This window comes from Pseudogymnoascus verrucosus, assembly GCF_001662655.1.
Source record: "Pseudogymnoascus verrucosus strain UAMH 10579 unplaced genomic scaffold scaffold_27, whole genome shotgun sequence".
NCBI classification, from domain to species: Eukaryota; Fungi; Ascomycota; class Leotiomycetes; order Thelebolales; family Thelebolaceae; genus Pseudogymnoascus; species Pseudogymnoascus verrucosus.
Genome location: NW_017263678.1, coordinates 26,282 through 44,769, shown reverse-complemented (window position 1 = coordinate 44,769; position 18,488 = coordinate 26,282). Strand labels below are relative to the sequence as shown.

The 18,488-nt window shown below is 49.6% G+C and overlaps 7 protein-coding genes across 7 annotated transcripts; 4 read left to right on the top strand and 3 right to left on the bottom strand.

Moving 5' to 3' along the window:
* Nucleotides 1–526: 526 nt before the first annotated feature.
* Nucleotides 527–2,359, top strand: VE01_06017 (uncharacterized protein; the record flags this gene model as incomplete). Its single annotated transcript, XM_018275473.1, has 3 exons — nucleotides 527–594; nucleotides 653–768; nucleotides 822–2,359. 3 exons carry the CDS (start codon nucleotides 527–529, stop codon nucleotides 2,357–2,359), a joined length of 1,722 nt encoding a protein of 573 aa, XP_018129613.1.
* A 1,976-nt stretch (nucleotides 2,360–4,335) lies between these two features.
* On the top strand, nucleotides 4,336–6,657 carry VE01_06016 (uncharacterized protein). Its single transcript, XM_018275472.2, has 2 exons — nucleotides 4,336–4,831; nucleotides 4,895–6,657. Exons 1-2 carry the CDS (start codon nucleotides 4,523–4,525, stop codon nucleotides 6,395–6,397), a joined length of 1,812 nt encoding a protein of 603 aa, XP_018129612.1. The 5' UTR covers nucleotides 4,336–4,522; the 3' UTR covers nucleotides 6,398–6,657.
* A 229-nt stretch (nucleotides 6,658–6,886) lies between these two features.
* On the bottom strand, nucleotides 6,887–7,584 carry VE01_06015 (uncharacterized protein). The gene has a single exon (XM_018275471.2). It carries the CDS (start codon nucleotides 7,449–7,451, stop codon nucleotides 7,098–7,100), a length of 354 nt encoding a protein of 117 aa, XP_018129611.1. The 5' UTR covers nucleotides 7,452–7,584; the 3' UTR covers nucleotides 6,887–7,097.
* A 481-nt stretch (nucleotides 7,585–8,065) lies between these two features.
* VE01_06014 (uncharacterized protein) lies at nucleotides 8,066–11,807 on the bottom strand. Its single transcript, XM_018275470.2, has 2 exons — nucleotides 9,616–11,807; nucleotides 8,066–9,531 (listed from the first exon to the last, which is right to left on the bottom strand). The coding sequence occupies exons 1-2, from the start codon at nucleotides 11,458–11,460 to the stop codon at nucleotides 8,140–8,142; spliced, it is 3,237 nt and encodes a 1,078-aa protein (XP_018129610.1). The 5' UTR covers nucleotides 11,461–11,807; the 3' UTR covers nucleotides 8,066–8,139.
* A 786-nt stretch (nucleotides 11,808–12,593) lies between these two features.
* Nucleotides 12,594–13,297, top strand: VE01_06013 (uncharacterized protein; the record flags this gene model as incomplete). The annotated part of the gene is made up of 3 exons (XM_018275469.1): nucleotides 12,594–12,947; nucleotides 13,002–13,137; nucleotides 13,194–13,297. 3 exons carry the CDS (start codon nucleotides 12,594–12,596, stop codon nucleotides 13,295–13,297), a joined length of 594 nt encoding a protein of 197 aa, XP_018129617.1.
* A 1,696-nt stretch (nucleotides 13,298–14,993) lies between these two features.
* VE01_06012 (uncharacterized protein) lies at nucleotides 14,994–15,338 on the top strand (the record flags this gene model as incomplete). The annotated part of the gene is made up of 2 exons (XM_018275468.1): nucleotides 14,994–15,156; nucleotides 15,265–15,338. The coding sequence occupies 2 exons, from the start codon at nucleotides 14,994–14,996 to the stop codon at nucleotides 15,336–15,338; spliced, it is 237 nt and encodes a 78-aa protein (XP_018129616.1).
* A 2,397-nt stretch (nucleotides 15,339–17,735) lies between these two features.
* Nucleotides 17,736–18,410, bottom strand: VE01_06011 (uncharacterized protein; the record flags this gene model as incomplete). Its single annotated transcript, XM_018275467.1, has 1 exon — nucleotides 17,736–18,410. The coding sequence occupies one exon, from the start codon at nucleotides 18,408–18,410 to the stop codon at nucleotides 17,736–17,738; it is 675 nt and encodes a 224-aa protein (XP_018129615.1).
* Between the last annotated feature and the right edge of the window lie 78 nt (nucleotides 18,411–18,488).

Genomic DNA, 18,488 nt, shown 5'->3' with positions numbered 1-18,488 from the left:
TTTGCCAGAGGTTTGGGTAAGGTTGTGATTTCTTCTTCGTTTGCGTCCTGGTTCTTGAGGTGCTCAGGTGTCGGCAATGGCATATCGTAGTCACAAACAATTCACCCTTTGGTGTTTGGGCAGACACGTTTTGTTCACAATTTCGCTTTGTTGTGGGTGTATATTTCAGGTGCCTAGGACGCCAAATTCTTCTTGTGGCATTTCTACGAACGGCAAGGTCAATATTTTGACAAATTGTCACCGTTGACCTTGAATTTCCCTTCATAATCAACCATGTTTCACTTCATCACCTTTCCTTTCACTCCAACTCACTGACACATTCTACTTCAGAAGATCAATTCCAGGATCGGTGCACATCTTGTCTCACACCTCACATGAATTGAAACACCTTTCACAGCTTCAACTTCAAAGAAGTCCCCCCACAAACTCCTGACTTCTCACACACACCTTCCTACAACATCAACAACCAACCTTTCCTCATATCAACACAACCTAACTCCACTCCAAACCCATTTAACCAGCAACCATGTTCCGACTCCTCCCCCACGGTCTTCCAAAAGACCCGGAATACCCAACCGATCTAAAGCAGCTCGGGTACGTTATCACCCCAACCTCACCCCGATCACACAATTTTAATCTCCACCCTCTTTAGCTACTTCGTCAACGACGACGACGAGATCCGCAGCATCGAAAACCCAAAGTATTACTTCAAATACTTCATCAACCGCACCGAGCGCTACAACGAGCGCCAGCGAGAGAGTATGAATAGTTTGTCCCCCCACCATTCTCCCATCATAACCACAAGCTCACACCCAAAATAGCCGCAATCCGCGAAATCGTCTCCTCGCGCCTTGCCGCAGAGGGCATGCAAACCCACCTCCTCCCCCTCGGAGTCGCAACCTCAGCCCCCCACATCCCCATCCTCGCCTCCACCCACACCTCCACCACCCCCCGCACCCTCCTCCTCCTCGGCGACTCAGTCCAAGACCTCGGCATCCTGGCCCTGCGCATCATCGGCGGCCACGGCGGCATCAACGCCGGCTCCTGCGTCGATTTCGTCAAGTACGTGCACAACCAGGCGGGTCGCCCAGCTGTTATCTTGGCGAACTGTGGGAAGTTGCGCTGGAATAGACGACAGGGAAAGGCGATGACGAGGGTGTCTTGGGATTCCCAGACGAGAGAGTCGGCCGTGCATGATGCGCCGCTTTATGAACCGGCTGTGAATACGGTTGAGGGGAATAGGGATCAGAAGGCGCATATTTCGTACCTCCTATCCACCGTCGTACCCGCGCTGTGCAAGGAGGGCGGGAAGTTGGACGTCATCGCCATCGCCGACAGCGCTAGGTATGTTTGTGAAGTCCTTGATGAGAATTGGGAGCAGCTGGGCGGGAGAATGCAAAGTCTAGCCTGCGTATTTCCCTTCCACGACAGCAAGGTGAATCAAGACTCCGGATTCAAAACGTTCTTGCTAGAGCGATCTCGTGGATACATCATGTCTGAGTCCCCTCCGGGAATGGGAGTATTTGGCCCAGACGGCGGGAGAGAGGCATGGCAGTGGGGGTATGGGATGAATGTCTATGGACTCCCTGTCGAGGTGGCGGAGGAGAGTGTGTTTCCGAGACATTTTAAGGGGATTGTGGATTGGATGACAGAGGTGGCGGGGGTGGAGGGGTATGTGAATGAGATGGTTGTTGAGGTTGATGTTGAGGGGGTTGAGGAGGTGGAGGGGGAGGGGTGGGGGGAGGAGTTGGTGGGGGCGGAGATTTGGGAGACGGAGGCGGGGAGGAGGCAGTTGAGGGGGGAGGTTGATGGAGTGAACGAGAGTGAGGTTGAAGCTCAGCAAGTGAAGGATGAGGCTGAGAAGGATACTCCGCAGCCTCAGGAAGAGAACACCAAAGAGGTCACAATCCAGCCCGAGAACGCAGCCCCAGCCCATACCGAGGGTAAGGTTGATGCTCAGAAGCAAGCAAAGGAGAAGGCCGAGAAAGGCATAATTCCCCCCCAACCCTCAACCACCAACGACCGCACAGCCCAAACCCTCGCAGGCGCAACAGCCAAACTCCATCTCCTCGGCTACGACGGCGCCTCAGACGATCGACCCTCCTCAACCAGGACCTCCAACACCACCTCTTCTACATCCGCCTCTATCTCCAGCACCTCTATCTCCAGCAACTCTAGCACTTCTACGGCGATCCCACCGGAGCGCATGGAGAGGCTGCCGAGCTATGTGGAGACGGATGAGGGGGAGCCGCAGGTGAAGCTGAGTAGGGAGGAGAGGGCGGCGATTTTGCAGATTACGGTGCTTTCTTCGCCGGTTAGGGGGAAGGAGGGTGGTAAGGGGGAGGGGGAGGGGAAGTGAGTATGAGGCGTTGATGGGGATATGGGGAGGGGAAGTGAAAATGGGGGTTGATAGAGGGGATGTAAAATTGTTTTGAGGTGTTGATGGGGAGTGAGGGGTGAGGAGTGGTGATTAAGGTCGATGAGGAATGTGATGAAGGGGAGAGTGATTGGGGGTAGATATGATGAAGGGTTGATGGGTGGTGAGGAATGGTGACAAAGGGCTATTGACAGAGTTGATGGTTAGGTAGATATGACAATGACGAGTTCTTGATAGACAGAATAGTACCAACAGCACCCTCCCACCAAATAAACGCGATACACAATAAACACTCACCTCCAACCCTCCTCTCTCTCACTACCCACTCACCCAGGCACAATCCGCTTCGTCATCACCTCACCTCACCTCACCAGCCACCAACCACCACCCAGCACACGTAAGCATCAGCACTAGGTCCGCCAAATCGCGGAAGTTAACTACTGACAGTTGACACTTGACAGCTGACTCGGCTCCGTCCCATCCCACTCCCGTCTTCATATCAGAACTTTTTTTATTGAAGTAAGTATACTTGCTCGTTCGTATCAACGCATCTTCCCCCCCTCTCTTGAATTGTAGGTATGTCTGTGCATAGGCTACCATAAATACGAATAAGGTAAATCACGAACAAACCCCCATCCATCTCATATCGCCGTAGATATCGCCGTGCACACATAAGTTATCCCCGATCTGTCTCGGACTTAATCCCCCCCACCTCATCTTCCCACCCTTTCACCAATCCCAATGCTAAACCCGCAATAGCCAATCCCGCAATACCTAAACCCGCTCCATTCCCGCAATAGCCCCAAAGCCGCAAACCCCCAAGCGAGCCCTGTTTCTCATCTTCTTTTCGAGTCTTGGCTGTCTCACTGCCCTACCGTAAATAGTACTGCAGTGCTGTGCTACTGTCTCACATTTGATGTTGGGTTCGCTTACCGCCGTGAAATACATGGCCGCCACGTGGTGGGTGTTCGCCGGTCAGGGAGTCAGGCGGTCGGGGAATGTCGGGGGTTAGGGTTTGGTTGCGGTGAGGTGAGTGGACGACTGCGATACGAAGGGTGTATGAAGGTGTAAGTGTAGGTAGTGGTAGGTAGTGTTAGGTTACGCAATGCGTGGTATGTAGGCGTAGGCTCCTGGAAGTCACATTTGGTGGTTCACGATCGGGTGAATTGAGGATTGGGGATGGAGATCATCTTGGTTGGGATGTAGAGTAGAGTGGGTGGTATGCATATTGTGCAGCACACAGCATGGTGTTGTTGTGATTCTAGGCAGTGTTTGTATCATCATCATCATCATCATCTATCTCTCCGCCGGGGACGGAGGAATATAACATATCAGGCGCATAACAGTATTGCGCATACAATACAATATTGGCCTCTACAACATGTACAATATGTCGGTTGCAGTATGTAGGTTACAGCTGTGTGCGTCCCGTGCGCCCACACGCGTCTTCACGTGATCTCAGGAGGTGTAAAGAAGCCTCTGATTGACAGATTGGCAGAGATTAGCGGAGGTTAGCAGGAAATTGTCGGGTCCAAACTTGCCCCGACTGCTCACTTGGTCGCTTGGCGTCGAGAAATTGGTCATCCATGCGGTTAGGGCCAGCCAATCGCTGCGCTCCGGTGCCACGGGACTTCAGTAAAATCCGCGCCGCAGCGAGGAAAAGTGTAAAGGAATCGACGAAAGGGGACTAGCGGTATAATTATGGGGAGTTCAGAGTATTCCCCCATGGTAGTCCTGATTGTCATGATTGTCCCTGCCCATTAATAATCCACATCCTATCCACTTCTAGGCTTCTCATTGGCCACCAGTCAATCCCATCACCATCTCAACCTACCCCCACTTGTCCGTATCGGGTCTAGCCGCGAGGCAGACGTCAGGGGGTACGTTTGAAAAATGTACGCGGACCTCTATAATTTCCAGTAGCCTTGTCTGTTTCTTGTCTCCGGAGCGAAAAAGAGGCTGACTCTTAAATCCGCGCCCTGTAATGGATCTGGCGCAGATGGTTAACTCCACTTCTAACCATGATCCTTTGTTCTATAATAGGAGGCGGCATGGCACCTGTAATCTGATTTCTTTTTTTTCTCTGTTCGTAGTTCATCAGGATAATTCAACAAACAATCAGACTCTCACCTGCCTTGCCTTGCAATGACGTCCCAAGTCGAAGGCCAGTCGGTCTATGTCCCCGCCTACGCAAAGGAGTCCGGCCACGAAACTGCAACTACCACTTCGCTGACTTCAGTTGAGGCTGCAAAGGCTGAATTGGCGAATGCGAATGAGAAGGATATCGCCATGGAGACGGATGAGAAAGATGCCGCTGCCCTCGATGTCGACGACAATAAGTCTGAAGAGCTCGCCGACGACGATGCGGCCGACTACCTCCCCATGGGCCCTAAACTCTACCTCATCGTCTTCAGCTTAATGATGGCCGTCTTCTGCGTCGCCCTCGACAACACCGTGAGTTTACCCAAATAGAAAAGAAAGGCCGCAGTTGTGGACTCTCACTAACCCCCCCCCCAGATCATCGCCGTCGCCATCCCCCGCATCACAGATCAATTCCACAACCTCAACGACGTCGGCTGGTACGGTTCCGCCTACCTCCTAACCACCTGCTCCTTCCAGCTCCTCTTCGGCAAGTTCTACTCCATGTTCAACGTCAAATGGGTGCTCCTCACCGGCCTCGCCATCTTCGAGATCGGCTCCCTCGTCTGCGCCCTCGCCCCCACCTCCATGGCCCTCATTATCGGCCGCGCCGTCGCCGGCGTCGGTAGCGCTGGTATCTTCACCGGCGCCCTTGTCGTCCTCGCGCACACCGTCCGCGTCGAGAGACGCCCCGCATTCTTCGGTCTCATCGGCGCTATGTACGGTATTGCCTCTGTCGCTGGCCCGCTCATGGGCGGCGCATTCACAGAGAAGCTCACCTGGAGATGGTGTTTCTACATCAACCTCCCCATCGGCGCCGTCACCACCGTCGGACTCCTCGCCTTCCTCAAGCTCAAGCCCAAGCCAAAGCGCAAGGAGCAGTCTTTCTGGATCACCTTCAAGCACCTCGATCCTCTCGGAACCGCTATTTTCGTACCTGCTATCATCTGTCTCCTCCTCGCTCTGCAGTGGGGTGGCGTGATCTACGAGTGGGGTAACGGCCGCATCATCGCCTTATTCGTCCTCTTCGGCCTCACAATCATGGTCTTCATCGGTCTCCAGATCTACCTCAAAGACGACGCCACCGTCCCCGCGCGCATCGCCTCCCAGCGCACCATCGCCTCCTCAGTCCTCTTCGGTCTCTGCATCGGCGGTTCCTTCTTCATCTACGTCTACTTCATCCCCATCTGGTTCCAGGCCATTCTAGGAACCAGCGCCATCGGCGCTGGCGTCGACTCCCTCCCCCTCATCCTCGCACAGGTCTTCGCTATCATCGTTTCCGGCGGCCTCGTCACCTACTTCGGCTACTTCGCACCCTTCTTCATTGCTAGCAGCGTCGTCATGTCCATTGGTGCCGGTCTGCTCACCCTTCTTAAAGTCGACTCCTCGAAGGGCGCGTGGGTCGGGTTCCAATTCATCTACGGTCTCGGCGTGGGTCTCGGTTTCCAACAGGGTGGCGTCGCTGCTCAAGCCGTGTTGAAATTCTCCGATGTCCCGATTGGCACCGCAGTCGTTCTCTTCGTCCAGATCCTGGGTGGAGCAGTCTTCGTCGGCGTAGCGCAGAATCTCTTCACCACCAACCTGGTTAAGAACCTTACTGCGCTCCACATCCCGAACTTCGACCCGAATGATATTGTCCACGCCGGCGCGACGAACTTGCGCCACATGGTTGCCCCGGAGAGACTCCCAGAGGTGCTGGTAGCGTATAATGCGGCGATTATGAAGACATTCCAGCTTGGTTTGATTCTGAGCTGTTTGAGCATCCTCGGTGCCGTTGGGGTGGAGTGGAAGAGTATGAAGGCTAAGCCTGCTGCTAGCCCTGTTGAGAAGGCGGAGAAGGCTGAGTCGGTCAAGGCTGCTGAGGTTGATACTGTGGTTTAATTTCCACTCATTTTTTTTAGGCTATCTGCCTGCCATTTTCTTTTTTTTGTGTTTATAGAGCGGGTTTTTGGTTCACATATATCCCTTGGGTTACATTTTTATTTGTGTAATTTCTTTGGCGGGTAGAATGGGTTCGTTGGGTGAAGAAGGGGATGGGCGTATTTGGGGGCATTGGGTAATAGGGGTTTAGGGGGCTAACATATCCACTCTAATGGCGGGGTTTTACATAGATGGGGGTTATATAATATGGAAAGAAAAGAAAAGTAATATCATTTGAACAAACCTCAACTTTCTTGGAGCAAGTGATCTGGAGTTGGAGTGGATTTCCAAGGGATCTGAATATGTAGGATGATGATGTTGAAGAGATGCGCTGTGACAGGCAACCTGGAGGGTATATATACCCCCACGCCCTCGACGAACATCACCGTCTCTAGATGGGTATCACACGGAATATACCAGATATGGCATTCTACTCCTGCCGTCGTGGTTGAACGGAGTTTGTGCGATTTGGCAGTTGTGGGAGTGGGCGTGGGGGAGTGGGGAGTTATGAGATGATCCTGCTGTCGGGTGGGTGTGTTCTTGCTGTAGATATATTGTTGCTGTCGATATATTTTGCTGTCGTTGTATTCTTGCTGTCGCCATATCCCCACTGTCACAACTGCTCCAGCTGCTGTTTCTCACCACACACCACTCATCATCATCACCCAGAAAGCCATCTTAGTTCGCGAATCGCCACAACGACGAGGTAGATGAGTTTGATCTTCTCCGTATCGAGGGATGTCTCAGCAGAGTTTTGTCTAGTAGCTGGCTGTACACTAGGGCGCTGCGGTGGCTGGTTTTTATAATATCCTACCGGCCGGAGTGAAGGTGTTGATAGTTGGGCCGTAGTTTTTTCTATAAGTGGTGATCTGAATTCGATTTTTGAGGGCGGCGGGGGTGATGCATCGGCGATTCTTGAGAGCATTGGAGATGTGATGGGATATTTGGAGGAGATATTGTAGGAGGCGGAGATGATGGTGGCGAAGAAGAAGAAGGTAGCGAATGGCTTGGCCATGCTGGGGGAGGAAGGGGGTGGGCTGTACCTGTATGTACGTGGACAGGAGCGAACTGAGGCGTCATAAGAAGCTGATCTGCAAGTGCGTCGCTTTAAAAACGTTATGATCTCAATATTTGCAGATACGAATAAGTAGATTGACTCCCGCACGTATAACCCGGTAGGTATCAAATGAGCGCTAAATGGGCATATGGGAATGGGACGTTTGCCGCGAGCGCTACCAAAGGGGGCTTGCTATCACTGATTGCACTGAAATGCAATTACGGAGGGATGCAGTAGACGACGTTTACTTCTTGTCATGCTACCATTTTTTGTCGCTATTTCTTCTCGTCTCCTTTCCTTCTTAGCCACATCTCTTCTTGTCACCGTTACTCATTCTCACCTTGCCTTCTTAGACTTCGTTGGTGGTTCCGATATGCTGCTCCTGGTCTGGTATGGGCGAATCTTCGGGTGGCAATGGGCTGTCCACACACGCGTTCGAACACCACGTATCTGAATGATCGTTGCATGCGGTGTCCAGTAGTCCGAACTCTTTGGATGCCGTTCTGTTATATATTCATAATCTTCTGCCTCGATTATCACTTGCACGTCACCAAATACGCAATACATCCAAAGCAAAGATTACAACAGTTATTAGGGGTATATAACAGATAACGCAACCCCAACACCCATTAACCCTAGAAATCCTCTACTCATCACCATACCCCCCATGCTCCTCCTCCATATGCCCATAAATCGTCTCCTCATCAAACACCCCCCTACAAACAAAACACCACTCCGTCTCGCACCCTTCAACCGTACACGTAATATGATCACACCCATCCGCCTTCTCCACCATCGTCGTACACCCCGGACACGACTTAAACCTCCCCTCCTCCTTCGCCGTCTCACACTCTCCACACTTCCAATTCTTCACCTCCTCCGGCGCCCCATTCGCACAAACCCGCTGCATATACTGCTTGGCCACCCCACACCCCTCGCACCAAGCGTATATCCATTCCCCCGCCTCCTTCACCGCATTTTCCAGCCCAACAACAGCGTGGATGCCAAACCCATGCTTCGCAAACGTCTTGGCGACTGGTCTGCGCCGGCAGAATGCGCACGAGAGGGCGGCGATGTTGATGAGACCCCCCGCGACATTGAGTCCGTACCAATGAGCCAGGCAACCTTTGCATACGCGCTGAGAACATCCGGTGCGGCCACAGGAGGCGATGAGATTGCATTTCTTGAAAGAGACGAAGCAGAGGGAGCAAGTACCGGATTCGGTTTTGCGGCGGAGGACCCAGGAGCGGAGTTCTGCGACGATGGAGGGGGTGTTGCGGATGAGCTTGCCGTGGAGTGTGAGGTCGCTTTGGGATGTGGAAGGGAGCGGTTCGACTTTCTCGACGAAGTCTTTGATGCCGGCCTCTGTGATTGTTTTGAAGAGTGAGCGCTTGGTGAAGGGGGCTGAAATCTTGCTACCCTCGTTGCGGAGGAGCCAATCGGTGTTGCTTTCCTTTGATATCTCGAGGGCATTTGTTTCCACCCCAACAATAGTTCCCACCCCAGCTGTGCAGGCGTAACATGTGAAATCCCCCATGTCGGCAGGACGATACGCTTCAGGCCATATTACCCTGTTCAAGCACTTCGAGCACTCGAGCACAGGCGCCTTGCCATGTTCCCTACAATAGTGACATTTTGGTTTGATCGACAGTTTCGCCGGGTTATAAACGACATATTGTGCACGGCAGGTACTCTGACCGCATTCAACCCAAGTTATCGGCGTCGTCTCATCGTCTTGCTTCGTGGCGTTCACTGTTATGGCCTCCTGGCGAGCTTCTGGGGTGGCGTAATCAGCCCAGAGGCACTTTCCGCATTTGCCATCTACGCCCATTATCGTGATTGAACGTGGGTACTCGCATGCTACACAGATGACGGTTGGGCCCATTGCCACCGTGGTCTTTTCGGGGGTCCATCCGATTTGTGGTCGCAGGGTTGTCTCCAAGTTGAACTCGAGCATTTTGTACGATACGAGTCGTTCGAAGAGCGCGCGATCCTGGGGGTTTAGCAGCCTCTTATCCGACGTATCGGTCTCATTTGCCTTTAAATGGTATGTTAGTGATGAATTTTCAAGGCAAAGACGTTTTGCGGGAGGTTCGTCTTCGCATAGTAGGTAGATGCTTACTTGTGTTCCTTGCTCCTCTGCCTCTCTCTTCTGATATGCATCATCGGCATCGAGCAATAGTCCTAGACAGCTCGTATTCCATGTCTCAGGAATATCCAAGTCATTCCACTTATCCCGCCAACGCATCATCTCACGGTTAGCAACTTGCAAGAGCGGCTCAAGGCCTAGTTGAATGCTCAATGCGGCGAGTAATGCTGCGGGTCTGGAAGAAAGCATCGTCCCTGGCACCACAATGTGGAGTAGAATCCGCCAGAAATAGTTGTTATATTCCTCCGACGCCAAGGCCATAGGAATTCTAGGAATCTGCACCTCCGACGTGGCAGCAATGTGAGCCGGCATCTCCTCTACCGAGTTGATATACGTGAGGCGTGTCAGGACTCGGCCAAGTCGGCGGAGTATGCGATAGTCGCAGGAGCGGCCGATTTCAAGAAGATCTTTTCGCTGGAGGGAAGTGATTGGCTTGTTTTCCTCCTCCTCGTCGTCGTCGGCCTCCTGTGTGAATACTATTGTTGGGTCGAGGCAAACACAGGGGAAACGCAGTTCTTTTGGCACTGATGCAATGGTCTCCATCGCCTCAGCAGTGAAGTCGTATGACTCCTCGAGCCAAATCTTCATGCGAGCCTTCTCGTCAGCATTTTGTATCTTGTCCACCTGACGGCCGAATGCGGTGATTATTTCATCTCGATAAGGATTCTTTCGGTCACTGGAGACAACCCTCCACAGTGAGCCGAATACAGGGTTAAGAGATATCGCAGAGACATCATCACGTATGAGTTTCCCGACCTCTTCAAAGGCAGTCTTCCTGTACTGCGGGTTTTCTGTATACCGCTTGGCAAAGTCCTGAACAGGTGTCGATTTCTTTGGAAGATACGATTCGAGAGTGTCTGCGGTTACTCGAAGCTCGGTGACTGTAGAAGGCCCGAACTTCTTGTCGGATTTATCAGACAAGAAGAATGGGGCTGCATTGGGATCCTTCTCGTCTACGAGCGTCTCTATTTTCTCAACAGATTTGTACCGCAACATATGCGCTGGAAGAAGTCCGACGGGCGTTACGAGTTGAGCTTTCTCAACTCCCATCCAGGCCAACAGCACCTCAACCGTCAACTGTGAAATTGAAGTAGATCCAGAGTCAGTTAGGCGGAAACAGGCCCCTCCAGTCATCGTTGATAGGTAATTGTAGTAACCAACAGTGTCACAGTTCATACTATGGTCAAGGACACAGAATACCTGAGCTTTCTTGTCTCCAGAACGCTTGGACAGCCATTTGGATGCGGAAACCCAATCTGCAAAGTTATGGCCGAAACCTCCGTATGATACTGGTGCGGCATTGGCCCATTTGGGTTTGGAAACACCATCTGTGATGGCCCGCCAAAGCCCTTTCTTGTCATTTGGATTGCTAAGGGCTATTTGCTCATTGCGCAAGTGCGAGCAGCTCTCTTTCATTGAGCCATTCGCAAAGGTATGCGGGGGGGCATCGGTGTAGAGGAGAATGATAGTCGTCGCATCGGGTCTCATGAGCTCGTACGCCCTTGCCAACCCGGTCTTGGTAGCTTCGGGCATGTCGCCTCCGCCTATAGGTTCGAGGCTCTTTGCTTTGGCAATCAAATCCGGCTGCTTCTCATCCGACAAAGATGACGGAGAGAGCCATCCTGACCACTCTAGCAGGTTTATGTCGCAGTAGTCGCGGTATGCGAGCAGACCTATCCGCGAGAAGCAATCGGTGACGGTTGTTATGGAAATAATTTGCGGTAGAGATGTTTGGAGAGAATGGAGATATGAAGACATGGAATAAGTAGCATCAACCAAAATGAGGAGGTCATAGACCTCTACTGAATTGGATGCCATCGTGGATTAATGGATGGAGATTGGAAGAAATCAAAAGTCTATCAAGGGATTGATGCCAGCTTTATGTGCTGAGACATCGCAGTCCACATATTTACCAATTTACCGTACTCCCAATGAAATTACCAGAAAACTGAATCGTGACTGCAATATTGGGTGAGTCAGGCGGTGTAAATACCATGCTGTTGGTTATTTGCGGCTGCCTAACCTGGAGCCCGGATAATGAATCACAGGGGGAGCTACGCGAAACGATGTGCTCTCGAGGCTGTGCCGCGCTGCACCAAAGATATGTAGGCGCGGATCCGCCTGAAGGCTAATGGGAACTGACCAGGCGGATTTGTCGATTTCGGTCCTTGAAGGCAATGCATCGCGCAGTAAACCGGAGCTGATAATCCGGGGTGAGTACTTACCCCACATTATCTTTGCTTACCTACACATTGCCAATTGGTTAACGACAGTCATTTGACGACCTTAAGCGCCTTAAACTCGGCTCACTGTCTATCAGCGGATTCACTGATGACAGGTATTGGGTGGCTATAGGGCCTATGTCGGAAAATCTCCAATGGCTGTTGGTGCGGTTGCCATTCCCGTTGTCGCTCTTCACCTTGGAATAGCGGATGCGCTAGGAGGCCGCAGCGGGCGATGACACATGTGGCAGGAGCGATTGCGGTGCGTTCCGTGCCACTTAAGGAAGATGCGGGGTTAAGTAACGATCGTTAATCTAAACGGAAGAACTCTAACTTATGAAACTGCAGTTATGGAAAGGTAAATTATATTGAACGACACGAGCTAATTATTTACTTGCCGACGGCGTATATAAGAGAGAATTGGTTTGCATTTTATGAATCTCTTTACGAAACTGTAAATTTGCACAGTCCATTCGAAAAAATCAAAATGAAGTTAACCACTTCCTCAAACTGCGTCATTCTTGCATTGGGTGCCATACTGGCCGTTGTTGAGGCAGCACCAAAGCTCCTCATTTGCTCTGATAGTACAACCGCAAACTATGCATCAGGGGCTCTCCAGGGGTAAGTCGGGTCTGATCAAGGCATAAATTAATACAACTGACAAGCTACTCAGATGGGGTTATTATATCGGGGATTATCTGTCTATAACGGTTTCCAACCAAGCCAAAAATGGGCGCTAGTACTCGATCCTTTATCAACCAGGGCCTCTGGGACACTTTACTATCGGATACCGCTGAGGGTGACTTGGTTGTGATTGAGATGGGCCACAATGACGACGTCGGCCTAAGCACTGACACTGCTGACCGTGGGACTCTGCCCGGAATTGGTGAAGACTCCGTCACCATCACGACTTCTACGGGTGAATCTGAGGTTGTCTACTCTTTTGGTCACTACCTACGGAAGATGATCAAGGATGTCCAAGCCGTTGGCGGTATCCCTATACTCTCCGGCATGGTTAACAGAAATTACTGGGATGGAACGACTCTTCAAAGCGACTGGCAATTCGCTATTTATGCTCAACAGGTAAGCTACTATACATGGCCCATATCCTTATATTAATATTCATTATTATTACAGGTTGCAAAACAAGCTTCTGTCGAGTATATTGATCACACAAAGTATTCTGTCAAGAAATGGCAGTCCATGGGCCCAACGACTGCCAAGACATACTTCCCAAATGATAACACCCACACTAGACCAGCAGGTGCAGTTAGTAAATTCTCCATCTTGGTAATTACTTGGTAGAATCAATGTTAATTTGGGTTTTAGTTAATGCCGAGACGTTTGTTGAAGCCGTTAAGTGTGTATCTTGTACATCGCAGCTGCTTCAATATTTGAACAGCAAAGGAACCGCTGTTTCTGCAGCATGTTAGATAATGAGCTTCGTGCTTGCTATTGTTGAGTAAATAGGAATGGAAGTATATAGTGAGATAGTATAGTTATAAAACCGAGATTTATTTATAGAGCGGATTTAACGATTTATAAGTGGGTAGAGAGTATAAATGATTTCCTAACATATCTAACGTATTTCACAAGCGAGTTGGACACCCAAGCAGGTCGGACACGAAAACACTAAAACGCGTCAACCTATCTTTAATTAACAATGCTATAACTAACATAAGCTAAATCCTCTAATTAAGAGGGTAGAATACTATTAGCTATCTAAGCAATTAAACTTTACTAAATTAAGAGTGTTTAAGTAGCAGCTATATTATATAACGTGATGGTAGCCCAACTTCTACTACGCTCTTAAGGGCAGACAAGCCGCTGATATCCTCCCTCAAACCTGGTTAAAGAAAGTCGATGTAGTCTAAAAAGGGCTTAATCTGATGCCGAGGAAATTTATGAATTCTAAACCTCGTGCTGGCCTTATCCGTGAGACCTTTTCAGCTTGAAAGTGCACTTCTACCTCAAAACCTGGCCGGCAAGATTAAAAACTTAGCCTCTGCATCACTTTCTTGCACCTGTCAGCTCGTTTATTTCCTATGGATCCTGCACATTGCTCGCTCTTACCCTGGCCCCAACGTCCCCCTCATTCATTTTTATTTATTTCATCATATTTCGCAAGCATGGATATAGTTCAAATATATGGAATCGCCGCAGGCGGCACCTTTCCTACTGCTCTTGTTCACCTTCTCCCTTTTATCTCCTCTTTCGTTACGTACGTCTCCCTCTGGTATCTTAAAGGACCTCACGTACCCATAGCTCCTCAATCGCCATCGAACCCTTGTGCCATGGACTCAAGCGGGTGTCATCGTGCAGCTGGCCTACATCGCAGCAAACTTATTTTGTGCTGGCTTTGGAGCTTCTACGAGCGGGAACCCTTGCGGTGGTCAACATGATCCCCCTTTTGGCCGCACACCACCTCGCCTTCGCTGCGGACTTGCTTGGGATGTCTCTCAAAACCATCCGTTTTGTTCATCGTTCCACGGGCCTTCTCCATGCTGTCGTGGCCGTGGCGTCCAACGTATCACTCCATTTAGACGTAACGCGGGATATATTTGCGGTTATGTTATGTGTCCCACCCCGCATCTGCATATCGTTAACTGATAGCGGTATAGGGAGGGTCGCTCCTTTGTCTCTCCTCCTGCTCGTGTCTTCTTCCTTTCCGAAGGAGTCACTATGACTTTTCCTCCGGACGCATCAAGCGCTCGCAATGACTTCGCTTATACGGTGTGGTGCCATCTTCCCTCAGACAAGCCCACCCCTCGCGTTTATTTATATGTCTCTGCAGGGTTGATTGTATCCATGTTCCTCTTACAAAGCTATAGCGTTATACGCCATAACAAAATCTCTTGGTACCACCCTCGCGGGCCACCATTACCCACGATTCGGGTACGCTCAAGAACCGTCTTCACCTACGGAAGCCGCTGAAAATTGTTAATGGGCAGTATGTTAACTTATGGATACTCTCCGTCAGCTTTTGGTCTAATCACCCGTTTATGGTGATCTCGTGGGAGCCCAATCTATGGCTACAATGCCCACTTGGCCCAAGCTCATTGGATACACCTCCTTGGCAGATCTGGGATAAAGGTAAGAGTCTAACTTGCTTTTACACAAAACCTAACAATGCCAGACGACGGTCTTGCCGCCCAGCTGCTGCTGAACACAGCGTTAGATACAGACAAGTTAGACCATGGTCTCTTGAATTGTCTCGCTAACGAACAACTTGGCCAAATTTTCTCAATCTCAATCTACCTCGAGTCCAGCGATTTCCTGAAGAACCCATTCGGTGAGCGTGCTGTGATGTATCCAGGGCCGCGCCATTACTCAAGACTTTCCTGGCAGAGGTCTCGGGAAAGTATATAAAGAAATCCATGACATTACTTGCTGATAACAGCGGGAAGTCAGAAAATTCAGAGTCGGAAACTCCGAGAGCGGAAGGAGACCTTGAGTCAGGAAACTCAAAAGTAGGGGTGGGGCGGAGAAATGGAAAGACGACTGCCCTTGCTGTTAATGGACTGAATTTACTTACTTGCAGCTCGGCGGCATGATGGTTTTAGAGTACTGCAGTAGTTTCACATCCGAAAGCCAAGCTCCGATATCTTCCCGGAGAAATACTCTTCTACCTACTACTCAACTCTCGTAGAAGACCTTTTCTAGAATCTAAACTCTTGTAGAAGAGCTCTTCTAGAATCTAAACTCTTGTAACGTCCCTCCCCACGTAGAGGAAAACCCACTGTGCAGGAAAATATGATGGGTACTTTGACTTCAATCATCTTAAAATTTGTGCACGCATTGACATCTCTCATATTTTTGCATAAGCTGTGTTCTGTGACCACTCCTAAACACTCAGAACCCCTCCTACTAGAAAATCACGTTTGCCTCGTCGCCCTCACGCCTGATTTGCGGAGAGCCTCCTTTTATAGTGCAACAGAGTTCCTCTACCACACCTCTACCATTAAGCTCTTATCACTCCTGATACTTATAAAAGGGTCTCATCTAAGCTTTAGAGCCTCACCACTATGCGGGAAATCGTCATCGGCCTTGTAGCTGCTATGACGGGCAAATTCATTCATGGTCGCCATACAAATCAATACCTCGAGCCAAAGCAACAAACCATTTTTGGTTAGTGTAAAAGACCCCTACATCCAATAATGATTATGATGTAATTTAGCTTATGTCATCATTTAGCAAGGTGGTTGTGGCTGATTAGGGGCTGTGGCTGACGCGAGCTGAACTACACCATGCGTGGCCTTGACAGGCAGCTAGCGAACACTCGGTCACCAATGCCGGCTCCATGGAGCACCGTACTTAACACTTCTGACCAAAGCTACCAAACGAAAGCTACCAAACGATGCTTACGGTCGCTAGCGAAACTGGATCCCCTGTGGGTGCTGTGGAGGTATAGATGAGCCTAGCGGAGATTTATCATGGACCAGCGCATTTTAGCGTCGACCAACTATAATGCACGGGCCACGGATCTCAGTTGTCTTCTCGAGTCTTCGGTACTGTATCCCAACATAGTAATGTTTTCCTGTCTTACCTAGCAGAAGGCATCCAATACAAAAATGCCACATGAACAGCAGATCTGCGTTTGACACGTCTGTAACATTCACAACCAACCAAGCAGATCAAATGTTTCACGCTGGAAGACACGTTAAATCAGCTTTCTTTATACGCCAATAAGGTCAGTGTTCCTAAAGCTATAATCCGAATTTAAATGGTCATACTGAACGGACCCGCACTATTTAATTGTCGCATCTCGGACCATTAGTCAACATGAGGTTGCGATCTACACAGCTTTGTTAGCTAAGCATTGCACTTCTTTTAAATAGCGATATTAGCCCCTCAACTATAGTCATTGAAATAGCATCCGGTGTCAGAGGCTTACCACCACCCGATATGCGTTTCCCACTGACTACTATTGCGTTCTTGTTCAGTATCAGTTCGGTGATGGCATCTCGATGTACTAGTTGTTGGCAGGATGTGGACCCTAACTCGACAGATATAACAAACTTGATCGAGAAGGCTCGTTTGCACATAGATATGCAGAACAATTCTCAATATCATTTGAAAGTGACGGAAATTAGCGACGTGAAGAGAAAGGTTGTGGCTGGGTTCAAGTATAGATTCAAACTTGTGAGTGATGATGGCCACCCTACGGCAGTGTGACTTCTATTGTATGCGCTAGTGCTAACTAAGAATAAATAGATTCTATGCACAACTGAATGCAAAAAATCTAACGATAAACTTCCCATCGAAGATTGTCAGTGTCAGGATGGAGGTGCGATACTCACATGTAAAGTGACACTTGTTGAAAGAGCTTGGGAAAACGTCAGGGAGGTTACAAAATCTGAATGTGAGCCTCTCCGTTGATTCTAATTTCCTATTTAAATGGACATGATTTCCATATACAGGGTTGGCTGAACATGAGACTGGCAGGTTCCAAGGAAATTCCCAATCCAAGGAGATGAAAGAACAGTTCTGGAACGTTCTACAAAGCCAAAGTACTAAGCTGCTTACGGAATTAAATATGCGTACTATGGATTTAAACTCGACTACAGTATACGTCCCGGCAGCTGCAGGAGCCTAGGTGAGCAAAAGGGCTGTGAAATAAGGCTGGTGGTCCGTAACAGTTATTCAAGATACATCTTTTTCCTCTCTAAGTCTAATTCCGTGGACCATCTCTACGTGATTCTTAAAAAGGATAATGTTGTCGAGAAGTAGCCCTTTAGCCTTGCAAACTGGATAGCAGCATTCATACTTTCCTAGTGTCCTCTTTTCTAAATGCCTCTTAACGTGGTCCTTCATCTTGTTAGGTTTCGAAAATGTGCGTATGCGCCTACTTACCTTATAGAACAGTAGCTACTATGCTGTTAGCGAAACGCTTTCCATGGCATCTTTCACCGACTTTCGAGAACTCATGTTTTCTAGCCACTGCTTTACATGCGGGTAATTGTTGACATTATATTCGTCCGGTGGAAGCATGCCCATTATAGTATGCCATGGGAGAAAGGCAAGATCCGCAAAAGAGATCTTATTGCCAACGAGCCATGCCTCATCACTGCCAGAAGCTAATTGTTGCCTGGCAAGTTGCCCCTCCAAGACGGCGGTTACTCGATTAACCTCTTTTACGTAGCGTTCAATGGCGCTTGGTATTTTCTCTCCATGAAGCCTCATAAACCAAATAACCTGTCCAAAATATGGGCCCTGTCCACTCATTTGGTAATGAAGCCACTGCTTGGAATGATGCCACTCTGCTGAACCGGGAGAGAAGCTTAGTTTATGGTGGGGGTCGTAATTATCGATGAGGTATTCAATAATTGCGCCAGACTCCCACAAGGTGATACCGGTGTTAGGATCATGAATAGATGGCAATCGGCCATTCGGATTGATGGCGACATATTCGGCTTTCTTGATATCTGAGAATGGGACGGTGACTATTTCGTGGGGAATGTCTAGCTCCTTGAATATTATGGTGACCTTGAGAGGATTAGGGCCCGTTTTGCCATAGATCTTGATGGGCTTGATTTGGGATGACATATTTTGTAATTTAATAGCGAGTTGTCTCTGGGTATGTAGAATAATAGGGGGCATGACAATCCATTAAATATTCAAACT

What these genes read in the sequence shown, in the direction of transcription:
- VE01_06016 (XM_018275472.2), top strand. Translation starts at nt 4,523, where the DNA reads ATGACGTCCCAAGTCGAAGGCCAGTCGGTCTATGTCCCCGCCTACGCA. An exon ending in GCGTCGCCCTCGACAACACC is followed by an intron (nt 4,832 to 4,894) that starts GTGAGTTTACCC and finishes CCCCCCCCCCAG; the next exon opens with ATCATCGCCGTCGCCATCCC.
- VE01_06014 (XM_018275470.2), bottom strand. Translation starts at nt 11,460, where the DNA reads ATGGCATCCAATTCAGTAGAGGTCTATGACCTCCTCATTTTGGTTGAT. An exon ending in CAGAGGAGCAAGGAACACAA is followed by an intron (nt 9,532 to 9,615) that starts GTAAGCATCTAC and finishes TACCATTTAAAG; the next exon opens with GCAAATGAGACCGATACGTC.
- VE01_06015 (XM_018275471.2), bottom strand. Translation starts at nt 7,451, where the DNA reads ATGGCCAAGCCATTCGCTACCTTCTTCTTCTTCGCCACCATCATCTCC.